Source organism: Saccopteryx bilineata, chromosome 5 (genome assembly GCF_036850765.1).
Source record: "Saccopteryx bilineata isolate mSacBil1 chromosome 5, mSacBil1_pri_phased_curated, whole genome shotgun sequence".
Classification (NCBI taxonomy): domain Eukaryota; kingdom Metazoa; phylum Chordata; class Mammalia; order Chiroptera; family Emballonuridae; genus Saccopteryx; species Saccopteryx bilineata.
Window position 1 is genome coordinate 460,436 of NC_089494.1, and position 23,798 is coordinate 484,233.

The 23,798-nt window shown below is 49.8% G+C and overlaps 1 protein-coding gene across 4 annotated transcripts in view; it reads right to left on the reverse strand.

The window, feature by feature from the left end:
• The window catches only part of FARP2 (FERM, ARH/RhoGEF and pleckstrin domain protein 2), a 106,696-nt gene that overhangs the window by 69,979 nt on the left and 12,919 nt on the right, over positions 1-23,798 (reverse strand). For all 4 annotated transcript variants that reach the window (XM_066233694.1, XM_066233693.1, XM_066233692.1 and 1 more), the window contains exon 2: positions 18,441-18,672. In XM_066233694.1, coding sequence (XP_066089791.1) covers positions 18,441-18,644 — 204 coding nt within the window. In that variant the 5' untranslated portion in view covers positions 18,645-18,672. The remainder of the gene's footprint in view (positions 1-18,440; positions 18,673-23,798) is intronic.

Here is a 23,798-nt window from a genome sequence, read left to right on the forward strand (position 1 = left end):
CCGTCTGCACGCCCAGGGCAGGGCTGTGACCTGCCAGGAGCCTGGTCTGCACACCCAGGGCAGTCCAGAGCCAGGTGCCCGGTCTGCACGCCCAGGGCAGTCCAGAGCCAGGGGCCCCGTCTGCATGCCCAGCACAGTCCAGAGCCAGGCCCAGGGCAGTCCAGAGCCAGGTGCCCGGTCTGCACGCCCAGGGCAGGGCTGTGACCTGCCAGGAGCCAGCATCCTCTGTGCCCCTTCATCTAGGACCGCATGCTCACCCAGCATCCACAACGGGAAGGAGGCAGACAAGACGGAGCCCCTACCTTCCATGACAGGGCCTTTCCTCAAAATGGAAAATGATAACTAATGTCTCCTGCCAAAATATATGCAAACATATGAGAACTCTCTCTCTTTTCTCTAATGAATTTTAAAGATACCAAAGTTTAAGAGTATTTCTCAACATTACTTGACAAAATAATTTTTCACAGGTTTATCCCTCTTAATTCTACAGAGCACCATGACTGAAGCTCACGAGACATTGTGGTTGTCTCTGTTCTCTGTGTCCCTTGTCTGTCACACGTCCACTTCTACCCACTCACATCTGTATTTAAAATTTACCTTTTCTTCCTAAAAATGCAGAAATTCACCATCATTGGACTGTAGCACCCACTGTATGTTCCCCAAAAAGCAAATGGACAGATGACACAAGACTGTCCCTGAACGGGGATGGGAAGCCCTCAGACACTGCAGACGCTGGCGTCATCAACAGGTCTCACAGACAGGACATGCGGCCCCCACAGCGCTGCCCACGGGAGCAAGCAGCCGCCACGGCCGCTCGGTCACCAAGGACAGGGTGGGGGAGAAACCGCAGCGAGAACATGAAGTACAAGATATAGGTTAGAACCGAACTCTTGTTCGGCCTTCCGTCTCCCCAGTTGGCCAACTCAGACATAAAGTGTATTGTTAAAGGGTTATATCCACAACAGTGCCTTTGGAGACTGTCTGGATGGGAATGGGCTACAAAAGCTCAGCTAACAAAGTCCTTCTTTATCCTTTGTCTTAAGCAGCGTGGGAAAACTCCTCTGAAAAAGCTTGATTTCTTCCTTCAACTTGTTTCATGTGCCCATTTAGTTCACTTGCCACATCACACCGTCTCCACTGAGATGCCGCTGCTGTTATAGAACGCATCTCTACTGCCGATTTCGTTGCAAGATGTTTCTTGTCTAGTAATTAAATTGGCCCAAATTTCCTTTTATAATGTTATACTGTAGAAGGAAAATAATCATGAGCGCTCACAGGAAACTGGCTTCATTCATTCCGGATTCTTTGAAAGGTCACCAGCATTTCTGAGGGGCGTCTCCCTCTGTCTGGCACACTTTCAGGTCCAGGTTCTCCCGTATTCTAAGACGCTGTGGCACAGACACTTGTTGAGTTTGGGAGCAGAGCTGTGACTGCTGCTTCTGCTTGTCGGCAGGGTCTGTGTCCCGGGGGGAGGGCCGTGGCCCTCACTCGGCGCTCAGACTGGCGACCTACCTGCACACAGGCCACCTGCACCGTAGGACAGGTGCCTGGGACCCCGTCTCGCCGGTGCGCCATCGGCACTAGGCTCTACTGCACTGGTTCCTCTCCAATGACTCAAGGGAACAGCACAAGAAAGCCCCCACAGCTGACCTGTGAGTGTGGGGAAGCCAGTTTTCCAAGTGTTGCCTCTGCTCTGAGCCCCTTCCTGAGCCTTGCCTTGTGAGACCGGGTCCACAGGAACCCTCCCTGCTCCTGCGGCTCTGGGCTCTCGCCGCCATGGCACGGCTGTGAGCAGGTACCCGCGGAGCACAGGATCGCCAGTGCCCCCACCCCTGCGATGCTCCCGGACCTCCTGCGACCACCTCCATCTCCCTGGTCGCAGCCGGGCCTAGACTCCTCAGCGCCTTTCCTCACTTCCCAGTTCACAGAGCCAGTGTCTCTGCCTCCTGACCAGTCCCTGGAAAACGCCCATGGTCTGCCAGACGCCACAGCTTTACCCAGGACAGAAGAGTCCTAGAATCGGGAGGACAACCCAACGTCCAGCGGCCTCCTGCTGTGCGTCAGCTCGGACACTTAGCACACGGAACGGAACGGAAGCTCTGAACGGCTGACGAGGTGTGAAGAGGCACGAGGTCCACATGGCACCTGTGTGGCTAGCTCGCTCTTGAAGTCCCCGAGTACATCCAGCACCTCTCACAAGTGAGGGGGGGGGTGGCAGGCTGAGGACAGAGCTGGCCATGAGCCTCCAAGCCCAGTGGGTGCAGAGGGCACGAGGGTGGAAAGGTGCGCGTGGAATCTGCTCCGGTCATGGGGAAGGACGGGAGGCCTCCTGGCACAAGGCCAGGGCACATGGAACAGGACACACGTGAGTGAACCGGCTGACGGTACCACATGTGCACACAGCACATGTCAGACACGAGCCCTAAACATGCAACCTGATACTTTTTAGGAGCTGGGAGAGAATCCACTTTTATTCCTTGCCTGTAACTGAGCCCCAGGGACAAAGCAAACCAGTTGTCTCAGCTCAGCAGTCAGCCTCTTGGGCAATTCCTTCCTCATCGAGGACGGGCTCTGGCCAGCCTGCCTGTCCTTGCTTGTGTGTGCTTGTGAGAACACACACACAGGAAGAAAACCCGTCTGTCGGCATGCCCTGCCCACTCACCAGCCAGGGCTCCGTGGCCCGGCAGCTCTCTCTTCCGTAAGGGGAGCCTGTCTGGGAAAATCACACCTTAAAACAGTCGATGAAACCAGCACTGCTCAGTCTGCAGCTCTCTCTTCCGTAAGGGACGTCTGTCTGGGAAAATCACACCTTAAAAACAGTCGATGAAACCAGCACTGCTCAGTCTGGAGCCTCACACACAAAAGTACACAGACAACCAAGAATGAACAGACACTGAAAAATTAAACTCCTGAAACAAAGGTAGCAACCCGAAAAGCAGAAAAATTAACTCCCAATGAACAGAGTGGATGTGCTTTACTAAAGAAAATTTAAGCAACTAAAGACAAAAAGCGGAGGCACAAAGATGATGGCAGAAATTAACCCTCCACAGGAGGTCCGGATGAGAGTCAGAGGTGATGGGGGAGGGGACAGAGCCGGGGGGGGGGGGGACAGAGCCCGGGGGGGGGGGACAGAGCCTGGGGGGGACAGAACCCGGGGAGGGGGGGGACAGAGCCCGGGGAGGGGACAGAGCCGGGGGGGGGGGGACAGAGCCCGGGGGGACGACAGAGCCTGGGGGGGACAGAACCCGGGGAGGGGGGGGACAGAGCCCGGGGAGGGGACAGAGCCGGGGGGGGGGACAGAGCCCGGGGGGGGGGGGACAGAGCCTGGGGGGGACAGAACCCGGGGAGGGGGGGGACAGAGCCCGGGGAGGGGGACGACAGAAGCAGACACGCACTCTGGACTCTGGACGTGGGGTGATGCAAACACTGTCCAACCTGGGACTCGCCCCGGAGTCCCACGTCTGGGGTCGGGACACAGGCCCAGAAAGGACATGCTTTCTCTTGTGCTAAGTTGTCACCCCTCAATCTGTGGGTTTCAAAACCAAGAAAGAAAACAAGGAACAAAAATGTAAACTCCATTTTCATCAAAACTAGGAGACGACTGAACCCTGGATCACAAACTTGGCGGGAGGTGTGCCAGCGCGTGCTATGCACATGGGAGTCGCAGACAAGATGCCAGGGTGCCGTTCCAGCAGGAGCCTCACGGGGGCGGCGAAGGGCACACCTGCGGAGTTAAACCGGAGTCCCCGCGGGGCCTGGCTGGGCTGGGGGGGGCACAGCAGGCTGCGTGTGGGGGACACCTGAGGGGCTGCACTGCAGACGCCCCACTGCGGAGGCCTCCAACAGCTGAGAAAAAATAATGGCCTACCTAACTCACACACAAACCTCGGGTCATTAGACACATTTCAAGTTTTCACCCGTCTATAACCTGTGACCCACAGAAGACCTCCTTAAAACAGCCAATCCACGAACAACTCACCTGCTTCACATATGGGTGACCAGACGAAATTGCTGTCTCTTTGGCAGATGAAACTGGGACCAAAATTTCATCATGAAATTCAAAAACAGTTAGTAAGGCCCCTGTCTCTGATACAAGAGCACAAAGCAGAAATGTTATGAGCTCTAGAAAGAGCCCTGGCCGAATAGCGCGGTTGGTTAGAGCGTCATCCCAAAGCACAGAGGTTGCCGGTTCGATCCCTGGTCAGGGCACACACAGGAACAGACTGATGTTCCTGTCTCTCTCTTCCTCTCTCTCCCTTCTTCTTCTCTCACTAGAGTCAGTAAATAAAAATTTTAAAAAGACCTCTAGAAAGAGAAGACAAAGCCCATCACAAGAAAAAGGGTCAGCTGTGTGAGACTTTCTAGCATGTGACACTGGCCACGCTTTAAACTGGGTCACTTTTCCTTTTAGAATTGAGTTGTCAGCTATTTAAAAAAATATGTAAGTTTCTTATCAGGTATGTAATTTGCTCTCATTCTCTTCACTTTCTCAATAGTATTATTTCTAGCACAAATGTTTATTTTAATGAAGTCCAACTTATCTATGTCTCTTTTTGTCATTTGTGATTTTTGTGTTCTATCCAAGGAACCACGCTCTAACCTGAAGTCCTAGGTCTTCTTTTAAGATTTTTCTAGTTTTAACTCTGGCGTTGAGGTTTTTGATATTCTGAGTCGTGTGTGTGCTGTGAGGTAGGGGTCCCGCCCCGGGCTCTGTGTACGAGGATCCGACTGTCTCAGCATCCTTTGTTGAAGACAGATCTCTCTCCGTGACTCCGCTTGGCACTCTCTCCACTGTATTTTCATGAACTGACCATAAATATGAAGGACTGTTGGACTCTCAACTCTATTCCGCTGAGCTGGCCATCCATCCGCATGCCCCCCCTACACTGCCTCGGTTCCTAGAGCGGCGGTTCAACACGAGGAAGTGGGAGCCCTTCAACTTTCTGCGTTTTCAAGATTGATTTCCGCTACTCTAGGCCTTGCGTTTCCATGTAAATTTTAAAATCAGTAAGTCAGTTTCTGCAAAAAAGCCAGCTGGGATTTTGACAGGGATCTTAAGTCTGTAGATCAGTCAGCAAGTACCGCCGTCGAAATTAAACAGCGAGTCTTCTGATCCATGATCAACGGATGCCTTTCCACTTGTTTAGATCTTCTTTAATTTCTTCCAATACTTTTACAGTTTTCAGTGCACAAGTGTGGTTAAAATGTTTTCACTGGAGTTTATAATCCTTGTGGCATTCGGCTGCAGAAACCGACTCTTGGGCTTCCCCAGCGAGGTCAGGTGTCACTCACTGCCTTTCCTAGAAGCGCGAGGAACAGTGGCTGAAACGTGTTTTTGATATTCTGGTAAGTACTATCCTAAAATGAAAGCAAGTAACATGTGTTTCTCCAAGCCAAACCTCTTCCTTTAATCTTGAGGCATTTATTGAAAGAAAAGGAGGAAAATCTCTTCTTCTGAAACTTGGTTCTGCCATAATTTTTTTTTTTTTTTTTTTTTTTTACAGAGACAGAGAGAGTCAGAGAGAGGGATAGACAGGGACAGACAGGAACGGAGAGAGATGAGAAGCATCAATCATTAGTTTTTCATTGTGCATTGCGACACCTTAGTTGTTCATTGATTTCTTTCTCATATGTGCCCTGACTGTGGGGCTACAGCAGACCGAGTAACCCCTTGCTCAAACCAGCGACCTTGGGTCCAAGCTGGTGAGCTTGGCTCAAACCAGATGAGCCCGCGCTCAAGCTGGCGACCTCGGGGTCTTGAACCTGGGTCCTTCCATATCCCAGTCCAACGCTCTATCCACTACGCCACCACCTGGTCAGGCTGCCATAAATTTTTTTTCTTTCAAGTTCACCTTTTCCAGAAAACACAGTGAGACTTATCAACTTTGTTTTTAGCGGCTCATACCCTCTCCCTTAATTAACAGAGCTTTTCAGGGGAACCCCCACTGGCCTCCATCACAAGCAGCGCTCCCAGTGGACAGGCCAAACGTTAATGCAGAATGGAACAGCCATCATCTCAGGGTTTCACATGTGTTACTGTGTTTAGTTATTAGGGGAAAAAAAATGTAATGTAAAGAACAGTACATATTTTTGTAGCCAGATTCAAAAGAAAATACAAATGTAATTTAATATTTAAAAGACTATTTGAAAACTCTCTTTTTATGGTTTATAACTACAGATTTCCCTTTCAAGAAATTAGTGCAATTTTGAGATTTGTTTGTTCAAGTCATTCCTAAACACTTTGTTCTTTTTGATGACTTTGTATATGGAATGATTTTCTTAATTTTATTTGGATTGTTCGTTGTATCCTGCAATCTTGACTGAATTCATTAGTTCTAACAGCCTTTTTTTTATGGGTTGCTTAGGATTAGGATTTTCCATTTACAAAATTATGTTATCTATAGTTTCATTTCTTCCTTCCCAATATGGATGCCTTTTATTTTTATTTTTTTCCTAATTGTCCTGGCTGGAACTTCCAGTATTAGCTAAGTTTTAAAAACTCTCTGTACCTCATTTTTCACAAATATAAACTAAAACTAATAATACGCTAATAGTGAGGATAAAAATGAAACAGTGCATGCAAAGTGCTTCAGCACAGCACAGGGAAAGTGGCAGCCCCTCAGTGCTGGATCTTTGGTTGTACAGAAGAAACACATTTAAAGCAAATGATTCAGAAAAGTTACACATATACAAAAGAATGACATGAGTACGCCAGCATATTGTGGACGAAAAAAATTGAAAATCGGGGAACCTGAACTTATAGGAATACATAGTTGAATTTAGGCCCTAAAAAACACTGAAACAAAACAAAAACAAAACAAAAACACAGATTAGTTCATAAAAGGACACTAGTGCTCTGCCCATCAAGCTAAAGTGATGACCATAGCTGTACCAATCAATACAGTGCCAACGTCCACAAAAGAAGAGGGAGGCAGAGGGCACAGACAAGCCCCTCCCAACAGGAGCTTATCTGCTCTCCTGGTCTCACACAGGCGGCTAGAGGCAGTGACCCGACTGGTGTGGGGACCACGCATGCACACAAGCACCGAATGTCAGGAGAATTAAATAGGTAATATGGTCAGAACGGCAAAGAGGTTATTTCTGGATGCAGAAGAATAATTACAATTTTTTTCTTATGTACTTAAAATTTTTTTTTTATTTTATTTTAGCTAGAGGAAAGGGGAGAGAAAGAGGGAGGGAGAGAGGGAAAAAGGAGGGAGGAGGAGGGAGGGAGGGAAGGAGGAAGGGAGAGAGGGGGAGAGGGAGAGGGAGAGGGAGAGAGAGAGAGAGAGAGAAGAGAGGAACATCAATCTGTTCCTGTATGTGCCCTGACCAGGGATCAAACCGGCAACCTCTGCACTTCGGACCGATGCTAACCAACAGAGCTATATCCGGCCAGGGCTTATGTGCTCTAATATTGACTGAATTTTTTTACTGTGAGCATGTATTAATTTTATAATATGAAAAAATACATGATGAACACTTTCTAGGTTGGAAAACACAAGAAATTCCCACGGGACACTTATTTTATAAACCCAGTTGATTTGTATAATTAAAAATAACAACACTGATTTCTGAACTGCAGAAAATTTCATCAATAAACTTTATTTAGAACTTTACAGACACAATTTCCCAAGACCGCCTTGCTTGGTGCTCTTAGCTCTGTCCAGACTGGGTTCCACTAAGTAAGAAACAAGGACCTGTCGTCAGAGCCTGTGTTCCAGGCAAGAGTTTGATCGAGTCTCTCGTGACACCCTCTATACTCTTTATGTTAAGATGCTGACAAGTTCGACATCATATATGTTAGCACTTCCTTTTATAATATAATTTGCCGTAACTATAATACATTTAAGGTATGTTTCAATTTTATTTTATTTTTTTATGTTAATTTTAGAGAAAGGGGAAGAAAGAGAGAGACAGACAGGAAGGTCAATCTGCTCCTGCACGTGCCACAACCGGGGACTGAACAACCAGGGGCTGAACCGGCAACCTCTGCGCACTGGAACGGGGTCTGAGCTACCCATTCAGGGCTGTTATTTTACATGGTTTCATAAGATGTAAGATTAGTGTAAGTTAAAGCCAGAAGCAACCAGGCACGGTGCTGACTACTCTTTTTTTTTTTTTTTTTTGAGAGAGACAGGAAGGGAGAGAGATGAGAAGCATCAATTCTTCTTTGTGGCACCTTAGTTGTTCATTGATTGCTTTCTCACATACACCTCTTGACTGGGGGACTCCAGCAGAGTGAGTGACCTTGTTCAAGCCAGAGACCTTGGGCTCAAGCCAGAGACCATGGGGTCATGTCCATGATCCCATGCTCAAGCCAGCGACACCATACTCAAGCTGGTGAGTCTGCACTCAAGCCAGCGACCTTGAGGATTCAAACCTGGGTTCCCTGTGTCCCAGTCTGATGCTCTATCCATTGTGCCATCGCCTGGTCAGGCTGTTATTCTTAATTTAATATGTTTGAGGTCAAAGAGCTCACCCTGTCTTTTTAACGTGTATTCCAACATACTTTCCAGAAGGAGAGCACTGTCTAGAGCCTCAGAGTCACTCTGAGTCATCTTAACTGAAATGACTTTACTCAGGAAAAATGTCTTTTCTTCTGCTACAAAGGTCTGACTTGACTAGTTTCACATATCAATACATGCAAAGAGCATGTGGCCACATACGAGGAAGGACCAAACAAAAAGAGTGTAATTATGAGGAAACATGAACACTAAGAAAGAATGAATTGTTCATGATCAGAAACATTGGATTTATTTTAGGAAAAGATATTTTGGATTTGTCAATAAATTACGACAAAAGTCTGACAGAAGCTTTTAAGAAGGCCATCAGGTGCAGGCAGAGGTTTAAATGTGAGCTGAGAACACTTCTGCCCGGAGTGCACTGTCAGCAGAGAAGGCCCGTGAGCGGGCGGGTTCCTCACTGCCACTGTGGCAAATGTGTTCCATGAAGGACAAAATTAGACCAAGAAAAGCACCACACGTGTGCAGAGACCATTCCAGTGACGACAGTTTGGAAGCACCTACAGATGTTTTCCATGTTTCTCTTTAATGACTAGTCAAAATCTCTAAAAATAAAAGCCCGTAATTACTGAGACCAAGGAGTCCAGAGCTGGGGAGTTTCAGAGCTGCCCCTGGGCCAGTGGTGCAGCCTGTCCGACAGCTGGGGTCAGCGTGAGCTCATGTGTGCACGACAGTGGCATTGCAGAGGGGCCACTCAGGGCAATGGCACCCTGCCCCTGTGCACGAGCTCAGACCCCTGAGAACACAGCCAGGCCCCACACGGCCCTGCTCTCGCCCCCACAGCTTCCAGACACTCCCAGGACCACAGTGATCCTGGCTGCCACCACCCGGTCCCTCCTGTCCACACTCTGTCCTGAGCCAGGCCCAGGTGCACTTCCTGAGAAGAACCCCCGCCCGCCTTCCTACCTAACCGCACCAGGCACCTGGGCCTCCTCCTGTGTGTTCTCTCCTGAGCTCGAAGGCCTTGTTGTACCTTGTTCCCTGCAGAATAGGAAGGCTGTGCTCACTGCCCATCCTGCTGACCTCTGTACCCCAGCTTCTAAAACTGCCTGTGCCATCCCCAGTCAGGGGCTCGCCTGGCAAGTTTCATTTCTACGCCCCTCCACGGAAGTCCTGGAACATGTTCTTCCTTGCACAGCTGTGGTGGTGGGATGGTTACAGGCAGGGTGACCAGGGGACACGCTTCCCTAGTCTTTTCCTGCTGCTAGCTGAACTTCTTCATCACTGTGTCACCAACATAGACGGTGCACACCAACCTCATGGATGTGCGTGTTCATGTGCATGCATGCATGCGTGTATGCGTGTGGGGCTGGGGGGAGGCGGGCCTGGGAGCTTGGTACCACAACCGGGTAACTAAGAATAACAACATCCACCTCTCTGCCTTGTGCCACATTCCTGGGCATCGGGCTCAAAGAAAAAGACCAACTGCCCAAGACGAAATAACAGGACTTCAAGGCCAGGGCAGAGTCACATAATAGCTGTATATTCCAGAAACACACAGAACTTCTGTCGAAAGCCCACATTATCTCCAACTGTCAGATGCTGAATTACTAACTTTTTCTCTAGAGATGAGACTAAAATAAGTTCTAAAGCGGTTATTGCCATATTTAGGATGTTCACGTCGGAGCAATGACAAACATCTGGCTGTGATACTCTGGAATTCTGACTATTTTTTTCTGGCCAGAAAGAAAACATTAAGTTTTTACTGGAATAGCAACGTACAGTCTCCTCGCATGGAACTCCAGGGCTGAGAATTTGTCCTCCTACGTGTCACATACTCAAGCTAAAGCTTCTACAATTCTTAAAAAAAAAGGAAGAAGGAAAGCCCACTCTAAAAATGTTGAGTATTTCAGGAAAAGGGGAGTGTGAGCAAACATGAAGAGCAGCAAAGGCGCAGTGCGCAGGCCGGGTGCGCAGGCCGGGGCACGGCCTCACACGCCCGGACGGCACCCCAGGTGGGTTCTGAGTTACCAACAGCACTTTTCCACAGCACCGACTTCCAGGGAACAGAAAGGCTACAACTTGCATCAGTTCAAACCCTGCTCACAGCTAAAGGTGGAACGGTCTGGACACCGTGCACTCTCAGCCAACGAGGGGACTCCCTCCCTCCACTGCGTTCCTGCCAGGCCAGAGCTGGACGCGTTGCTGGACCTCGACTCTGTACACAGGCCAAGGCAAGCGACACGTGGCTTCCATGTGGCATCTTTGGTGGCTCATAAAAATGACTTTCCAGAGCTAAGGCCAGAGTTCTATTTTCAAAACCACAGAATCCATTTAATCAACCGAAAACAAATCAAGATTTTACTAGATCAAAAAATTGACCAACTGACCTTAGGTAGCTTAAAATCCAACCAATAAGTGTCAAACGTCATGTCCACTAAGACACACGGGGCCCATGCCGAGGGCCCCTCCCTGGGTTCACAGAGGCTTCTGTCTCGGTGCCCCAGCAAGTGCCCTTCCACAGAGAAGGGCTTTCCTGTAACCGGGACCCATATGAAAACCGCCATGCGCACCTCACCTCATGACGGCGCCCATGTGAGCACAGGCTGCCCACCTGTGAGTGCTGTGGACGGGGTGATCACAGACTCTGGTAGCTAGTACCCATGAATGAGATGAACACTGATTTAAATACCATCAATTAAAGTTCCCAGTTCTGTATGTCTGCGTGACAACTCTAAACGCAACTTTAAAATGCTTAAGAATATTTCAAGTAGGCCTGACCAGGCGGTGGTGCAGTGGATAGAGCGTCGGACTGGGATGCAGAGGACCCAGATTCGAGACCCCGAGGTCACCAGCTTGAGCGTGGGTTCATCTGGTTTGAGCAAAAGCTCATCAGCTTGGATCCAAGGTCGCTGGCTCAAGAAAGGGGTTACTCCGTCTGCTGAGGGCCCACGGTCAAGGCACATATGAGAGAGCAATCAATGAAAAACTAAGGTGTTGCAACACACAACGAAAAACTAATGATTGATGCTTCTCATCTCTCCGTTCCTGTCTGTCTGTCCCTGTCTACCCCTCTCTCTGACTCTGTCTCTATAAAAAAAATAAAAAATTTCAAGTAGGCTTCCAGTCTTTGACAGCTTCACTTCCCCAAGTTCACAATGGCCAACTCTCAGCCATGCTTTCTCCATGGTCCTCACAACCAGGGAGGTAGCAATGTTCATTCCTATGAGGCAATCATCACCATCACTCACGAACTATCCAAGGAGTCAATGTTGCAGTAATATAGTATTATAGTAATTGAATATATAGAAATATAGAAAAATATGAAAGATATATAGAAATAATTAGGATATAATATTAAAAGCAATTAAGGAAATTAAATAAAGTTATGCCATCTGGATAGGAATTAATCTAATGTGTTCAGATATGACACGCACTCTGCCTTTCGCGCAGGGCCTAGTGTATGTGAAGTTATATATAGATAAAAAGTGGCTTCATGTCATAATTCTGTAGGTTAACATATGAAGCTTCCCTAGAAACACCTTAAAAGTGGCTTGGCCCTGGTCAGTTGGCTCAGTGGTAGAGCGTCGGCCCAGTTTGTGGAAGTCCCAGGTTAGATTCCCGGCCAGGGCACACAGGAGAAGCGCCCATCTGCTTCTCCAACTTTCCCCTCTCCTTCCTCTCTGTCTCTCTCTTCCCCTCCTGCAGCCAGGGCTCCATTGGAGCAAAGATGGCCTGGGCACTGAGGATGGCTCCATGGCCTCTGCTTCAGGCGCTAGAATGGATCTGGCCGCATGGGAGCAATGCCCCAGATGGGCCGAGCATCACCCCTGGTGGGCGTGCTGGGTGGGTCCTGGGTGGGCGCATGCAGGAGTCTGACTGCCTCCCTGCTTCTAACTTTGGGAAATTACCAAAAAAAAAAAAAGTGGCTTGATGTGACATTTCAGTAGATTAACATAAAAAGGGCACCTTGCGAGGAACTCCCAAAAAAGGTGGTTTGAGGTGATAATCCTGTAGATTGACACCACACCTGTTAGAAGGCATTGGCCAGAAAAGGTACTAAAGCTGAGGGCCCCCCCCCGCTGCGGTCATCGCCCAGACTCCAGCGTGAACGTGGACTGTCTCCACACCGCTCGGACCAAGGACAGCCGAGAGGAGCACGCCCACGGGGCCCCCGTAAGCTGTACCCAGGCACACCCAAAGGACTTGTGAGTAATGAACTGCCTGTATGATTCTCGCAACTACCTGTGTTGGTTGTGTCTTTCCTCCGGTGGCAGTTGGTCTTGACACTGGTAGGCAGCATCCTCATAGCCACCTCTAGAGTCGTCTCGAAGAGGCTGCCCGCCTGCAGATACGCAGGATGTCCCACTGCACGGGGAAGTCGAGTTGGGGATGCCTGATCGGTGGAGCTTGGCTCTGAGGGCAGCGCCTCCAGGGTAACTTCTCATGTTCTCGGCCCAGAATCTTCCTTCTTTAGCCATTTAAATAACTCCTTACAGTTCATCTCAAACCACATCGAGCTACAACCTCACACCCGTGAGGAGGTCTAGACCCCAAAGTCAGACGCGTGCAGACGAGGAGGTGAGGCTGTGGAGGGGTGGGCCCTCATGACACTGTGGAGGGGTGGGCCCTCATGACACTGTGGAGGGGTGGGCCCTCATGACACTGTGGAGGGGTGGGCCCTCATGACACTGTGGAGGGGTGGGCCCTCATGACACTGTGGAGGGGTGGGCCCTCATGACACTGTGGAGGGGTGGGCCCTCATGACACTGTGGAGGGGTGGGCCCTCATGACACTGTGGAAGGGTGGGCCCTCATGACACTGTGGAGGGGTGGGCCCTCATGACACTGTGGAAGGGTGGGCCCTCATGACACTGTGGAGGGGTGGGCCCTCATGACACTGTGGAGGCGTGGGCCCTCATGACACTGTGGAGGGGTGGGCCCTCATGACACTGTGGAGGGGTGGGCCCTCATGACACTGTGGAGGGGTGGGCCCTCATGACACTGCTGGGGCGTCCACGGTCCCACCACTTTGGGAAAGCCTGTCGGCTCCTCAAACAACCAAGCACAGAATTAGCGCATGACCCAGAAATTCCGGAGCACGGAATTAGCTAAACAGCACATGCACACGGACATTTACAGCATCACTTACGACTGTCACAGGAGGGCTATCCATCAGCTGACGACGGATACAGTGTGGCCCATCTCCGCTGAGAAAGGGACAAGTGCTGACACATGCTGCGTGGATGACCCTCTAAGACATAGTGCTCGTGAGAGAAGCCAGCACAGAGACCACAGGTGACCCCACTCAACATGAAACGTCCACCAGTGACATTTGTACATAGAGGGAGACGCAGGTCTGCTTAGAGCTGAGGGAAAGAGAATGGAGGAGAGGGAGGTGACAGCCAACAGGTGTGGGAGATCTTTTTGATGTGATGGCCGGCTGGCTCAGTGGTAGAGCGTCAGCCCAGTGTGTAGAAGTCCTGGGTTCGATTCCTGGTCAGGGCACACAGGAGAAGCGCCCATGTGCTTCTCCACCCCTCCCCCTCTCACTTCTCTCTCTCTCTCTCTCCTCTTCCCACAGCCATGGAGCAAGTTGACCCTGGGTGCTGAGGATGGCTCCATGGCCTTGCCTCAGGTGCTAAAATAGCTCAGTTGCCAAGCAACGGAGCAGCAGCCCAGATTGGAAGAGCATTGCCTGGTAGGGGGCTTGCTGGGCGGATCCCAGTCAGGGTGCATGTGGGGTCTGTCACTGCCACCTTGCCTCTCACTTAATAAAAAAAAAATAGAGAATGTTCTAAAATGGACTGTGGTGATGGCTGCACCTATCCGTGAGTATACTAAAAAACATTAACTTGTACACTTTAAATGAGTGAACTTTATGGTAGGTGACTTATAGCTCAATATAGCTATTCAACATTTTCAGTTTCACTTCATCTTTTTTTTTTTTTTTTTTTTTTAACATAGGCAGAGATAGACAGGGACAGAAGCATCAATCATTAGTTTTTCGTTGCGCGTTGCGACTTCTTAGTTGTTCATTGATTGATTTCTCATATGTGCCTTGACCCACGGGCCTTCAGCAGACCGAGTAACCCCTTGCTGGGGCCAGCGACCTTGGGTCCAAGCTGGTGAGCTTTTTGCTCAAGCCAGATGAGCCTGCCCTCAAGTTGGTGACCTCGGGGTCTCGAACCTGGGTCCTTCCGCATCGCAGTCCGACGCTCTATCCACTGCGCCACCACCTGGTCAGGCCACTTCATCTTTTAACACTATTAAACACTGTCTCTAATTTCTGGCTTCAAGCCATCTTTTATCTACAGCAGCAAACATGAAGTAAGCATGTGTTACCTAGATCCAAGAAAAGCTGGAGCTCTCTCACGCACTCATGCACCATTCATGCCGGGATGGCTGGGAAGCTTTCTCACATGTGTGTTCACCAGGGGGGCTCCAGCTGAGCCAGGGACCTCTTGCTCATGCCAGCGATCATGGGCCTCAGCCAGTGACCATGGGGTCATGTCTAGGATCCTGCGCTCATGCTGGCGACCTCGGAGCTTCGAACCCGGGTCCCCAGCATCCCAGGCCAACGCTCTATCCACTGCGGCACCGCCCGGTTGGGCTGCCGTCTTACAAAGAGAGCTCACTCTGAAGCAGAGAGAGTGAGGGAGCTTCTGAGGGCACACCGGCACAGACTCTGCACGGACAGACAGACGTGACCTGAGAGGTCCACGGGCCAAGCTGCTTTCTATTTTCACTGAAGCAAAACATAGGCATTTCAAAAATAACTAAATGTCAGATTCTTTCCTAAGTTAAAATGGTCCCTTAAGTATATACGCCACCATCGAGTAGGGACTCCCACAGGCCAGTGCTGTCGCCCTCTGTGAGGAAGCCAGGGCTTCCCCAGGCACATTAGCCCAGCGACCTGCAAGTTTGCAGGCTCTACTCTGAAGACTTAAGTACAAAACACAACACATAAACAGACCTGAGACGGTATGGACGGCCAAAAAGCCCAGAACGAACGAAACGAAACACTCGGATGCCTGAGGCCAGAAAACACCCAGAGAGGAAAGACTCAAATATCTTAAATAAAGCATGTTAATCCAGTCTGACTTTTGATTCTGTTCACTCAACATTTATTTACAGAGCAAAGCCCCGTCCAAACACGCAGGGCACAGCAGTGGTTGAACAAAGCCTTGCCTCCCGGAACTCGCCCTCCGGGAGGAGAGACCGCAGGCCAACTCTGGGACAGGGAGTGTCCTCACTGCGGCCAACAGAGACACACCCGGCCAGGGCCCTCACTGCCCTGTGCGCCCACGCCCTGCACTGCAAGCCTGCACCACTCCACAGGTCCAACAGCAATGTCACCAACTATAATGTGTCTCCCCATTCAAACAAAGGAGGGGAGGGTGGCCCAGGTGACAGTGGAGCAGGACGAGAGGCCCTGGCAGGTGACCAGCCTTGCTCTCAGGGTCTTTGGGATCTTTGGAGCTGCGACCCACGAGAGACACGGGAGCAGAAAGAAGTGGGGTACCCTGGTCTTCTCGGGCCAGCCCCTGCAGGAAGGCTGCAGGGCAAGCACTTCCGGGGCCGGGCATCGAAGTGTCCATCATCCGGCAAACCCACCCAGGCCACTGACAGGGCACTGAGCTTCACAGACAGTCTTCTTTCCAAGACTGCGTTCCTGATCCTCTGGCAACGGGGGCTGTGGTAGCCACCAAAGGCCACCACTTCTGAGGCACGCCCCATCACGGTGGCTCTGCCTCTCCAGCCCGTGAATCCGGGTTGGCCTGGGAGCTTCTGTGATCAGTGAACCCCGGCAGAAGTTCAAGGGGCTTTACAGTTTCCAGTCATCACCAGGCGAGCTTGGCCAAGCTGCCGTTGGAGGGTGAGAGTCTGCACGGAGGGAGGTCCAGGGGAGGCCACAGGCATGTGTGTGAGGCTGTCCTAGGCCACCAGCCCTCAGAACCAGCCAGACCAGAGCGACTCCAAGCAAACACTCAGACACGCAGGCAATCCTAAATGTTTGCTTTCAGCTACTAAATTTTGGGGTGGTTGTAACTTCGCAAATCTAACTGATACAATGGTGGAAGACAGTGCTTGAAAGCAGAATACAGCTAACTTAAAAAAAAATTAAATTTTTTCTTTAACTCTTCCTAAAAGTAGGTAACCACTAGCTAAAAAGTACCTTATATAACTCAGGATGTGCAACAGCAATTTGATTCTTTAATTCTGGTAACTCTCCAAGTATATCAAAATACCAAATGTGATAAGTTGTATCTGATTAATAACAATCTCAATTTATTAAAACTTTTACCAAGCTCTAAATAATCTGAAATATTTACAAAACGCCATCTCTAATTTTCTTATGTACAAAATGACCCAGATTCTTAGTAGAGTGCATTTCTAGAGAAAGACTATATCCTGTTATGACTCAACAATAAGCAAGTGCATTTTTCTTTTGGGGGCCTAGTTTTGTGTGTGTGTGTGTGTGTGTGTGACAGAGACAGAGAGAGGAACAGATAGGAACAGACAGTCAGGAAGGAAGAGAGATGAGAAGCATCAAGTCTTCATTGTGGCACCTTAGTTGTTCATTAATTGCTTTCTCATGTGCCTTGCTTGACTGGGGGTTATAGCAGAGCAAGAGACACCTGCTCAAGCCTGAGCAATCTTTGGGCTCAAGCCAGCGACCTTGGGGTTTTGAACCTGGGTCCTTCACATCCCAGTCCAAAGTTCTATCTACTGTGCCGCCACCTAGTTTTAACTGATAAAGACCATTAAACAAGACTAAGAGAAAGGTGCCCTAAAAGTAAACAGTAGTGCATTCTTTTCTTCCTTCTTTCTATCTTTTAAAATTTCTGGCCCTGTTATAAGCCTAGACTATACTGAATGCGTTTAGCATAGGCTGAGGCTGGCTACATGGTGGAAATGCCTGGAAGAGATTTGGGAGCCCAAGTAATCCCCAGACCTTTAGCCTGTTTCCTACAAGAGATTCACGGAAGGGCACCCTGGTGAGACGCGAAATGCTGTTACAGACCAGCAGCCACCCTTGGCCCTCCATGGGGGTGGCTGGTGCCAGACAGCTTCCCCAGACCAGCAGCCACCCTTGGCTCTCCATGGAGGGAGGGGGGGCCGGTGCCAGACGGCTTCCCCAGCAGAGGCTGCCTCCTGCCTCACAGGAGAGCTGGGAGGTTGGACAGACAGGTCCTGCCAGTTTCAGCTGCCTGTCCTGATAAAATGCTATTTAATGTCCTCTTCAAATAAGACTTAAAAGAAGCATTTGGCACCCCCAGTTCGGGCCCTCCTGTGCCCCCTCCGGCACTGTGCTTGCCCCTCCTCCTCCTCTGCCATCAGGAGCCGCCAGAGCCTCAGGGAGGGTCCTCTCAGCCCCTCACAGCCTGACCCACAGCTCAGTAACCTTATTTCCTGGGTAGCTCTTGACTTCTGACAGGAAAACCCAAGCACAATAAAGCTGCTCACGTTGAGTTCACTCTTGTCCTTGCTGTCATGGTATCAGAGCAGGAGACGCTCCTAAAGATACCGCTGTCAGTCATACAAAAACATTTAAAAACATACTATGTGCGTGACATTTGAAAATAAATATTTTTAAAAATTCATTCTAATATCATTTAGAAAATCAGAAAAAAATGTATTATGTTGAACTAAAACTGTTATTTAGAAACCACGTATGCACACAGGCACGCCTATCTGACTGTTCTCGTGACACTCGGCTCAGTCTCTGCCTGGGGCTGACCCAGAGGAGGCAGCTCAGCGCAGAGACGGGGCTGCCCCGCCCCTTGGGCTCTCTGTGTGGTGAGCACTCCGTCCTCCCCGGCCATCCTGAGCAAGGGGGGCTGCAGTCACCCCCACACTGCAGTGAGGAAGCTGACACACAGTGAGGCTAAGGGACACCACCCAGAATCCCGTGGCCGAGCGGGGAGGACCTGGGTGGGCCCCACGTGCCTCCTGAGATCCCACTTCTTACCTCAACGTCAAACGTTTCCACGGAGTTGTCCAGCAGCTTCACTCGGAGGGGGAGGTGCTTCTCCTGCGTTCTCGCCACCGTCCGCGCAGTCCCCAGGGAGGGGGCCTGTCCGGGCTCCAGGGTGCTCACTCCCACAGAGGGCTGAGCGCCAAGGCGTGCCCCTGGGGTCTGCAGAGCTCGGTATGTTCCTTCTATCTCCCCCATTCTTCACCAGCCAAGAGGGAGGAATGTGCTACAACACAATGAAACCCAAAGACTCATCACTAGCTGTTCAGACATTAAGACAATGTAAAAAGTGATCAGGTACACAGGAATTCTCTGCATGATTTCTGTAACTCCTATGGGTCTTACGTTACATAAAAACACAGACTTAACGTGGTAAGTGTCCCCGGTAATGACATTTCCCAGGGGCTCTGCAGGCCAGCAGCATCTGCATGCCCCGACCCCCAGCAGCTCCTCCACGGGGGCTCACCATAACTCGGTGGGCGGAGGGCAAGAGGCCAACAGGCCCACTGTGCTGACTCCGTGTTGTGAGCACTGGCCGGGCCTTCAGCCAGATAATGGGTCCCACACAACACGGTACCAACATGTCAGGTGGCACTCAGCAGGCCCTGTACCGCTGCCAACAGGGTGGGAAAATTCCAAGGACAGAGCTCAAGACAGCCAGGCCCGTTTCTGCCAGCTTTGCACTCCTTGTGGGTTTTTTTGTTTGTTTGTTTTTTAGGTGAGAGGTGGGGAGCCAGAGAGACAGAATACTCGACCGGGACCCACCGGCAACCCCTTTTTGGGGCTGATGCTCAAATCAGCCGAGCTATCTTCAGCACCTAAGGCTGATGCACTCAGACCAACTGAGGGATCCTTGGCACCTGGGCCACACTCAAATCAGTTGAGCCTCTGGCTGCAGGATGGAAGAGGGAAAGGAGGGGGGTAGAAGCAGACAGTCACTTCTCATGTGTGCCCTGACTGGAAACCGAACCCGGGACTTCCATATGCCAGGCTGACGCTCTATCCACTGAGCCAACCGGCCAGGGCCTCCTTGGTTTTTCTAGGTTGTGTCTCTCCAGGCTGGAGTGGGTGTCCTGGGTGGCGGGAAATAATTTCAGACATGGCACAGAGGGACAGTTGGGGTGAGTATCATAAGACCACCTGCCTGGTGTTAGAAGGCAGCTTCCTTACCCCAAACTCACAGAGCCCATCGCCCATTTAACAGATGACAACACGGGGGGGGGGGGGGGGGGGAGGGCCGACAGGGCCAAGCAGCTGGGCAGCGCTGGGTGTCTTCTCAGTCCTCCTGGTGCCCAGAGAAGGTCTCTGCTTCCAAGCTACTGAGCTGAACAGGGCGATCACTCACGGCACAGCCATTAACAATGAAAGAACAGGCTAAGTACTGCCGGAATCTAGGAAGGCTGGCTTGCTTTGACGTGTATCTGTTATTATAATTACCTCTATTTATGGCAAATTTCTTTCTTAAATATGTGTATTTACATTTGAAAGTCAACTTAAAGAAACACATTGAACAGTGACACACAGCATGGCACATGGATGCCACGTGTGCAACTCAGAAGGGATGCTGCCGCTCCACAGTCCTCCATGGCAGTGGTCCCCAAGCCCCGGGCCGCAGACCGGTACCGGTCCGCAGAGAAAGAATAAATAACTTACATTATTTTTGTTTTATTTATATTTAAGTCTGAACGATGTTTTATTTTTAAAAAATAACCAGATTCCCTCTGTTACATCCGTCTAAGACTCACTCTTGACGCTTGTCTCGGTCATGTGATACATTTATCCGCCCCATCCTAAAGGCCGGTCTGTGAAAATATTTTCTGACATTAAACGGTGCGTGGCCCAAAAGGCTGGGGACCACTGCCCTACGGGGTGGGTCCGCAGTCAGAGTTCCCGAGGACCGTCTCCCTCAGTTCGCGGCCCAGGCCCTTGCGCGCCAACGGCCTTGCTCTGAGTCCTCTGGCCCTTTTCTCTTTTTCATGCTTATTTTGTTATCAAGACAAACTCATGAATTTTTATATATCTTAAGTTCAAAAGCTTCTCAGTGAGCAGATGCCAGGCAACCCCCTTGGTTCACTTTTAAACTCTGTGCAGCAGAGATGGCCTGCTCAACCCACCTGGGCAAGAATTTCCACACGTCTGATTTCCCCAATGGCAAGCGAGGAAGTGAAACCCCTGGGAAGGTAGACCGTGAGCAGCATGGGCACCTGGTGAGGAGGTGTGCCATTCCACCAGACACACCGCCCGTCCCAGTTCCCGCACACTGAGCGAACCGCCCCCCTCACACACAGGCGCGCTGAGGACCGGGCCCGGGGTCCACCTCTGGGTCAGGTTAGCAGTCACCTGTCATTCTCAGGACTCTATCTGCAGGTTGTCTGTCCCTGAGAGCAGGACCTCACTTCTCACTGTAAATGTTTGCTGAGGATCTCAAGGGCACTGGCATCAAAGAACCTAGACTGCCTGATTGTGTTGCACCATGTTCACTACAGAAACGCAAGACAGGGCTCTTCACAAGCAGAACAGTGCGTTGGAAAACCGCTGTCTTCATGCCACCAACAGTGCACCTGAGATGCACAGGCTCTGAGAACCACAAATATGAGTTTTTGCACTTCGGTTTCAGACACTTGAGTAGTTTGTGCAAACGTGAGAGGGTGTCAGCGAGGACCCGCCCTGACGGTGTCTCCAGCATGAGAAGATGAACAAGTTCTTGGTCAGCTCACAACATGCAGAGCGGGTTCTTCTGAAATAAGCTGGGGAGCTCTTTTATTTGGGGTACCAAAGCTACCCTCCCCTTTCAAGCAAAGCTACAACCCTGAAAACATAAATACAACCAGTTCCCTTATTTATTCCACTGCATAATTCTCTCTTTTAAATTTTGAGAGTAAGTCTATTATTACAGCTGGGACAGTGAACCAAGGAGGCGCCCCAGACGGAAGCCCCAGACGGAAGCAGCAGGAGAGCCGGGCAGGGCTACTGTCAGCTCCTGGGAAGTCAGAGATAAGGGGCTTTGCAGGCAGGGTTGGGGGCGAGCCCGGGAGGAGCTGCTGCCCACTGCTCCCAGGCTGGAAGTCTCCAGAGGACCCTCCGAACTTAGGAGCTGCATGCTTGTGGGGGAAGAGAAGGGAAAGGCACGGACATGTTCCCGGGAGAACACGCTGTTCTCAGTAATTCCGGATGGAAAACATTTCCTCAGGTTCTTTCTCTTCTATTTATCATAAAAAAAAGTCACATCTAAATACACACTTCTAAGAAAACAGCAGAACCATCCCCTAGTGCCCAGAGGGCACATGTGGGTGAGAAATGCCCAAGGAGATCAGTGCTAGAAAAGTTAGAGCAGTGGTCCCTTGTGGCTGGGTGCGTGCGTGCGTGTGTGTGTCTGTGTGTCCTGTCACTGGGAGAGGGCACAGGAAAGGGGTCTGGGCTCTACTGCTTGGCCAGGACAGTGTTCACTTTATAATTCACTAAGCTATATACACTTGACTCATGTGGGTTTTCTACATCTGCGTTTATTTTATAATAAAAACATATATTATTAATTTTTAAAAATTCATTTTAGATAGAGGAGGGGATGGGGGAGAGGAGAAGAGAGAGAGAAAGGGAAACATCAATTTGTCGTTCCACTTATCTATGCATTCATGGTTGATTCCTGACTGGGGATTGAACTACCTTGGTGTATTGGGTCAATGCTCCAATTAACTGAGCTACCTGGCCAGGCAATAAAAATATACTTAAACAGCCTGACCTGTGGTGGCACAGTGGATAAAGTGTGACCTGGAACGTTGAGGTAGACGGTTCCAAAGCCAGGGCTTGCCCAGTCAAGACACATACGGGAAGCAACCACTACAAGTTGATGCTTCCTACTTCTCCCCTGTCTCTCTCTCTCCCTAAAAATCAATTAAAAAATAATTAAACAGCATAATTTCAATTTAACATAGTTTCATCCATCAGGAGAATGAAGGACATTTTAGACAAAACAGAAAGACTGTTCTTAGCTCAAGGAATACTAAAACATGGCTCCCCACATGAAATCTCTTCCGAGCAGCAAACTTAAACCCCGATGATTCTCATTCAGCCCACAGTAAACCTCAACACGGCTGACACGGACACTCGGGCCACAAAACACTCATTCTAGAGGGTCATCTGAAGAAGACAGTTTCACTTAAGAGTTAATGTAACCCCATGAGGAACCAGCTGTGATGTTCCAAAGAATAAAATCTATTTGCTAGGACACAACAGTAATGTGGCATAAACTACACACTTAATAATTATTCAGCTTTAAGTTTAGAAAAGCTTGGAAAGTAGAGAACTTTTATTTTTTTAGCAGAAGAGAGACAGACAGGAAGAGAGAGAGATGAGAAGCATCAACTCGTAGCTGTGGCACTTTACTTGTTCACTGATTGCTTCTCATACGTGCCTTGACCAGGGAGCTCAAGCCACGCCAGCGAACTTGGGGTTCAAGCCAGCGACTTGGAAATCTTCAGTGAACTCATGCTCAAGCCAGCAACCGTGGGGCTTCCGACCTGGAACATCAGTGTCCCAGGCTGCAGCTCTACTCACTGCGCCACCACAGGCCAGGCTCTGTCCATCTGTTTCAGATCAAGCAGCCCAGCCTGACACTTTCTGTAGAAATGTGCAGCTGCTCATTCAAGTCACTTTCTCTAGCCTGAGAGCCTCCTCCAGCTTGACCAGGCGGAGAATGTATGCACTGAACTGTTTATATCAATTATGACCTAGCAGAGTTACTTTGTTTCATTTTGGGTGCTTATAAACAAATATTACAAAGGCAAGACTATACAAGCTAGACTAGAAACACTAGCAGCCCCTGCTCTCATCTCTGCTGCTGCCAGAGAACCTTTCCAGAAATCCAGAGGAAAGCGGCCATGGAGAGACTCAGCAACCTATGAGGAACTCTGGTTCATTTTCCCATATTCCTTCCACGTGGTGGAAATGCTTTGTGGTCTTCATGCCTAAAAATATTTCTGGTGGCTGGCTCTAGTTTCCACTTACGGACATTTAGTGCTACCTACAGCAACCTCGGCTCCTATGCATAGGTTCTCATCAAATAAAAAATTTAAAAACTACCTTCAGACATACTTCCACCTTGACATGAAAAAAATTAGGCTCAAAGTCTTCGGAGGCTTTGAGTGATGACCCGTCAATGCAGGTTTGTAACAAATGTTGCCTCTGGGGAGGGGAGGTTGATATTGGGGTAAGGGTAGGGGTCATACGGAGAACTTCTGTAACTTTGCTGTGAACTAAAAACTGCTCTGAAAAATAGTCTATTAAAAACAAAACAGTCTGCCATGGAACATATAACTCAGAAGTGACAGGACGCGAGCCAGCCAGGACGTGGCC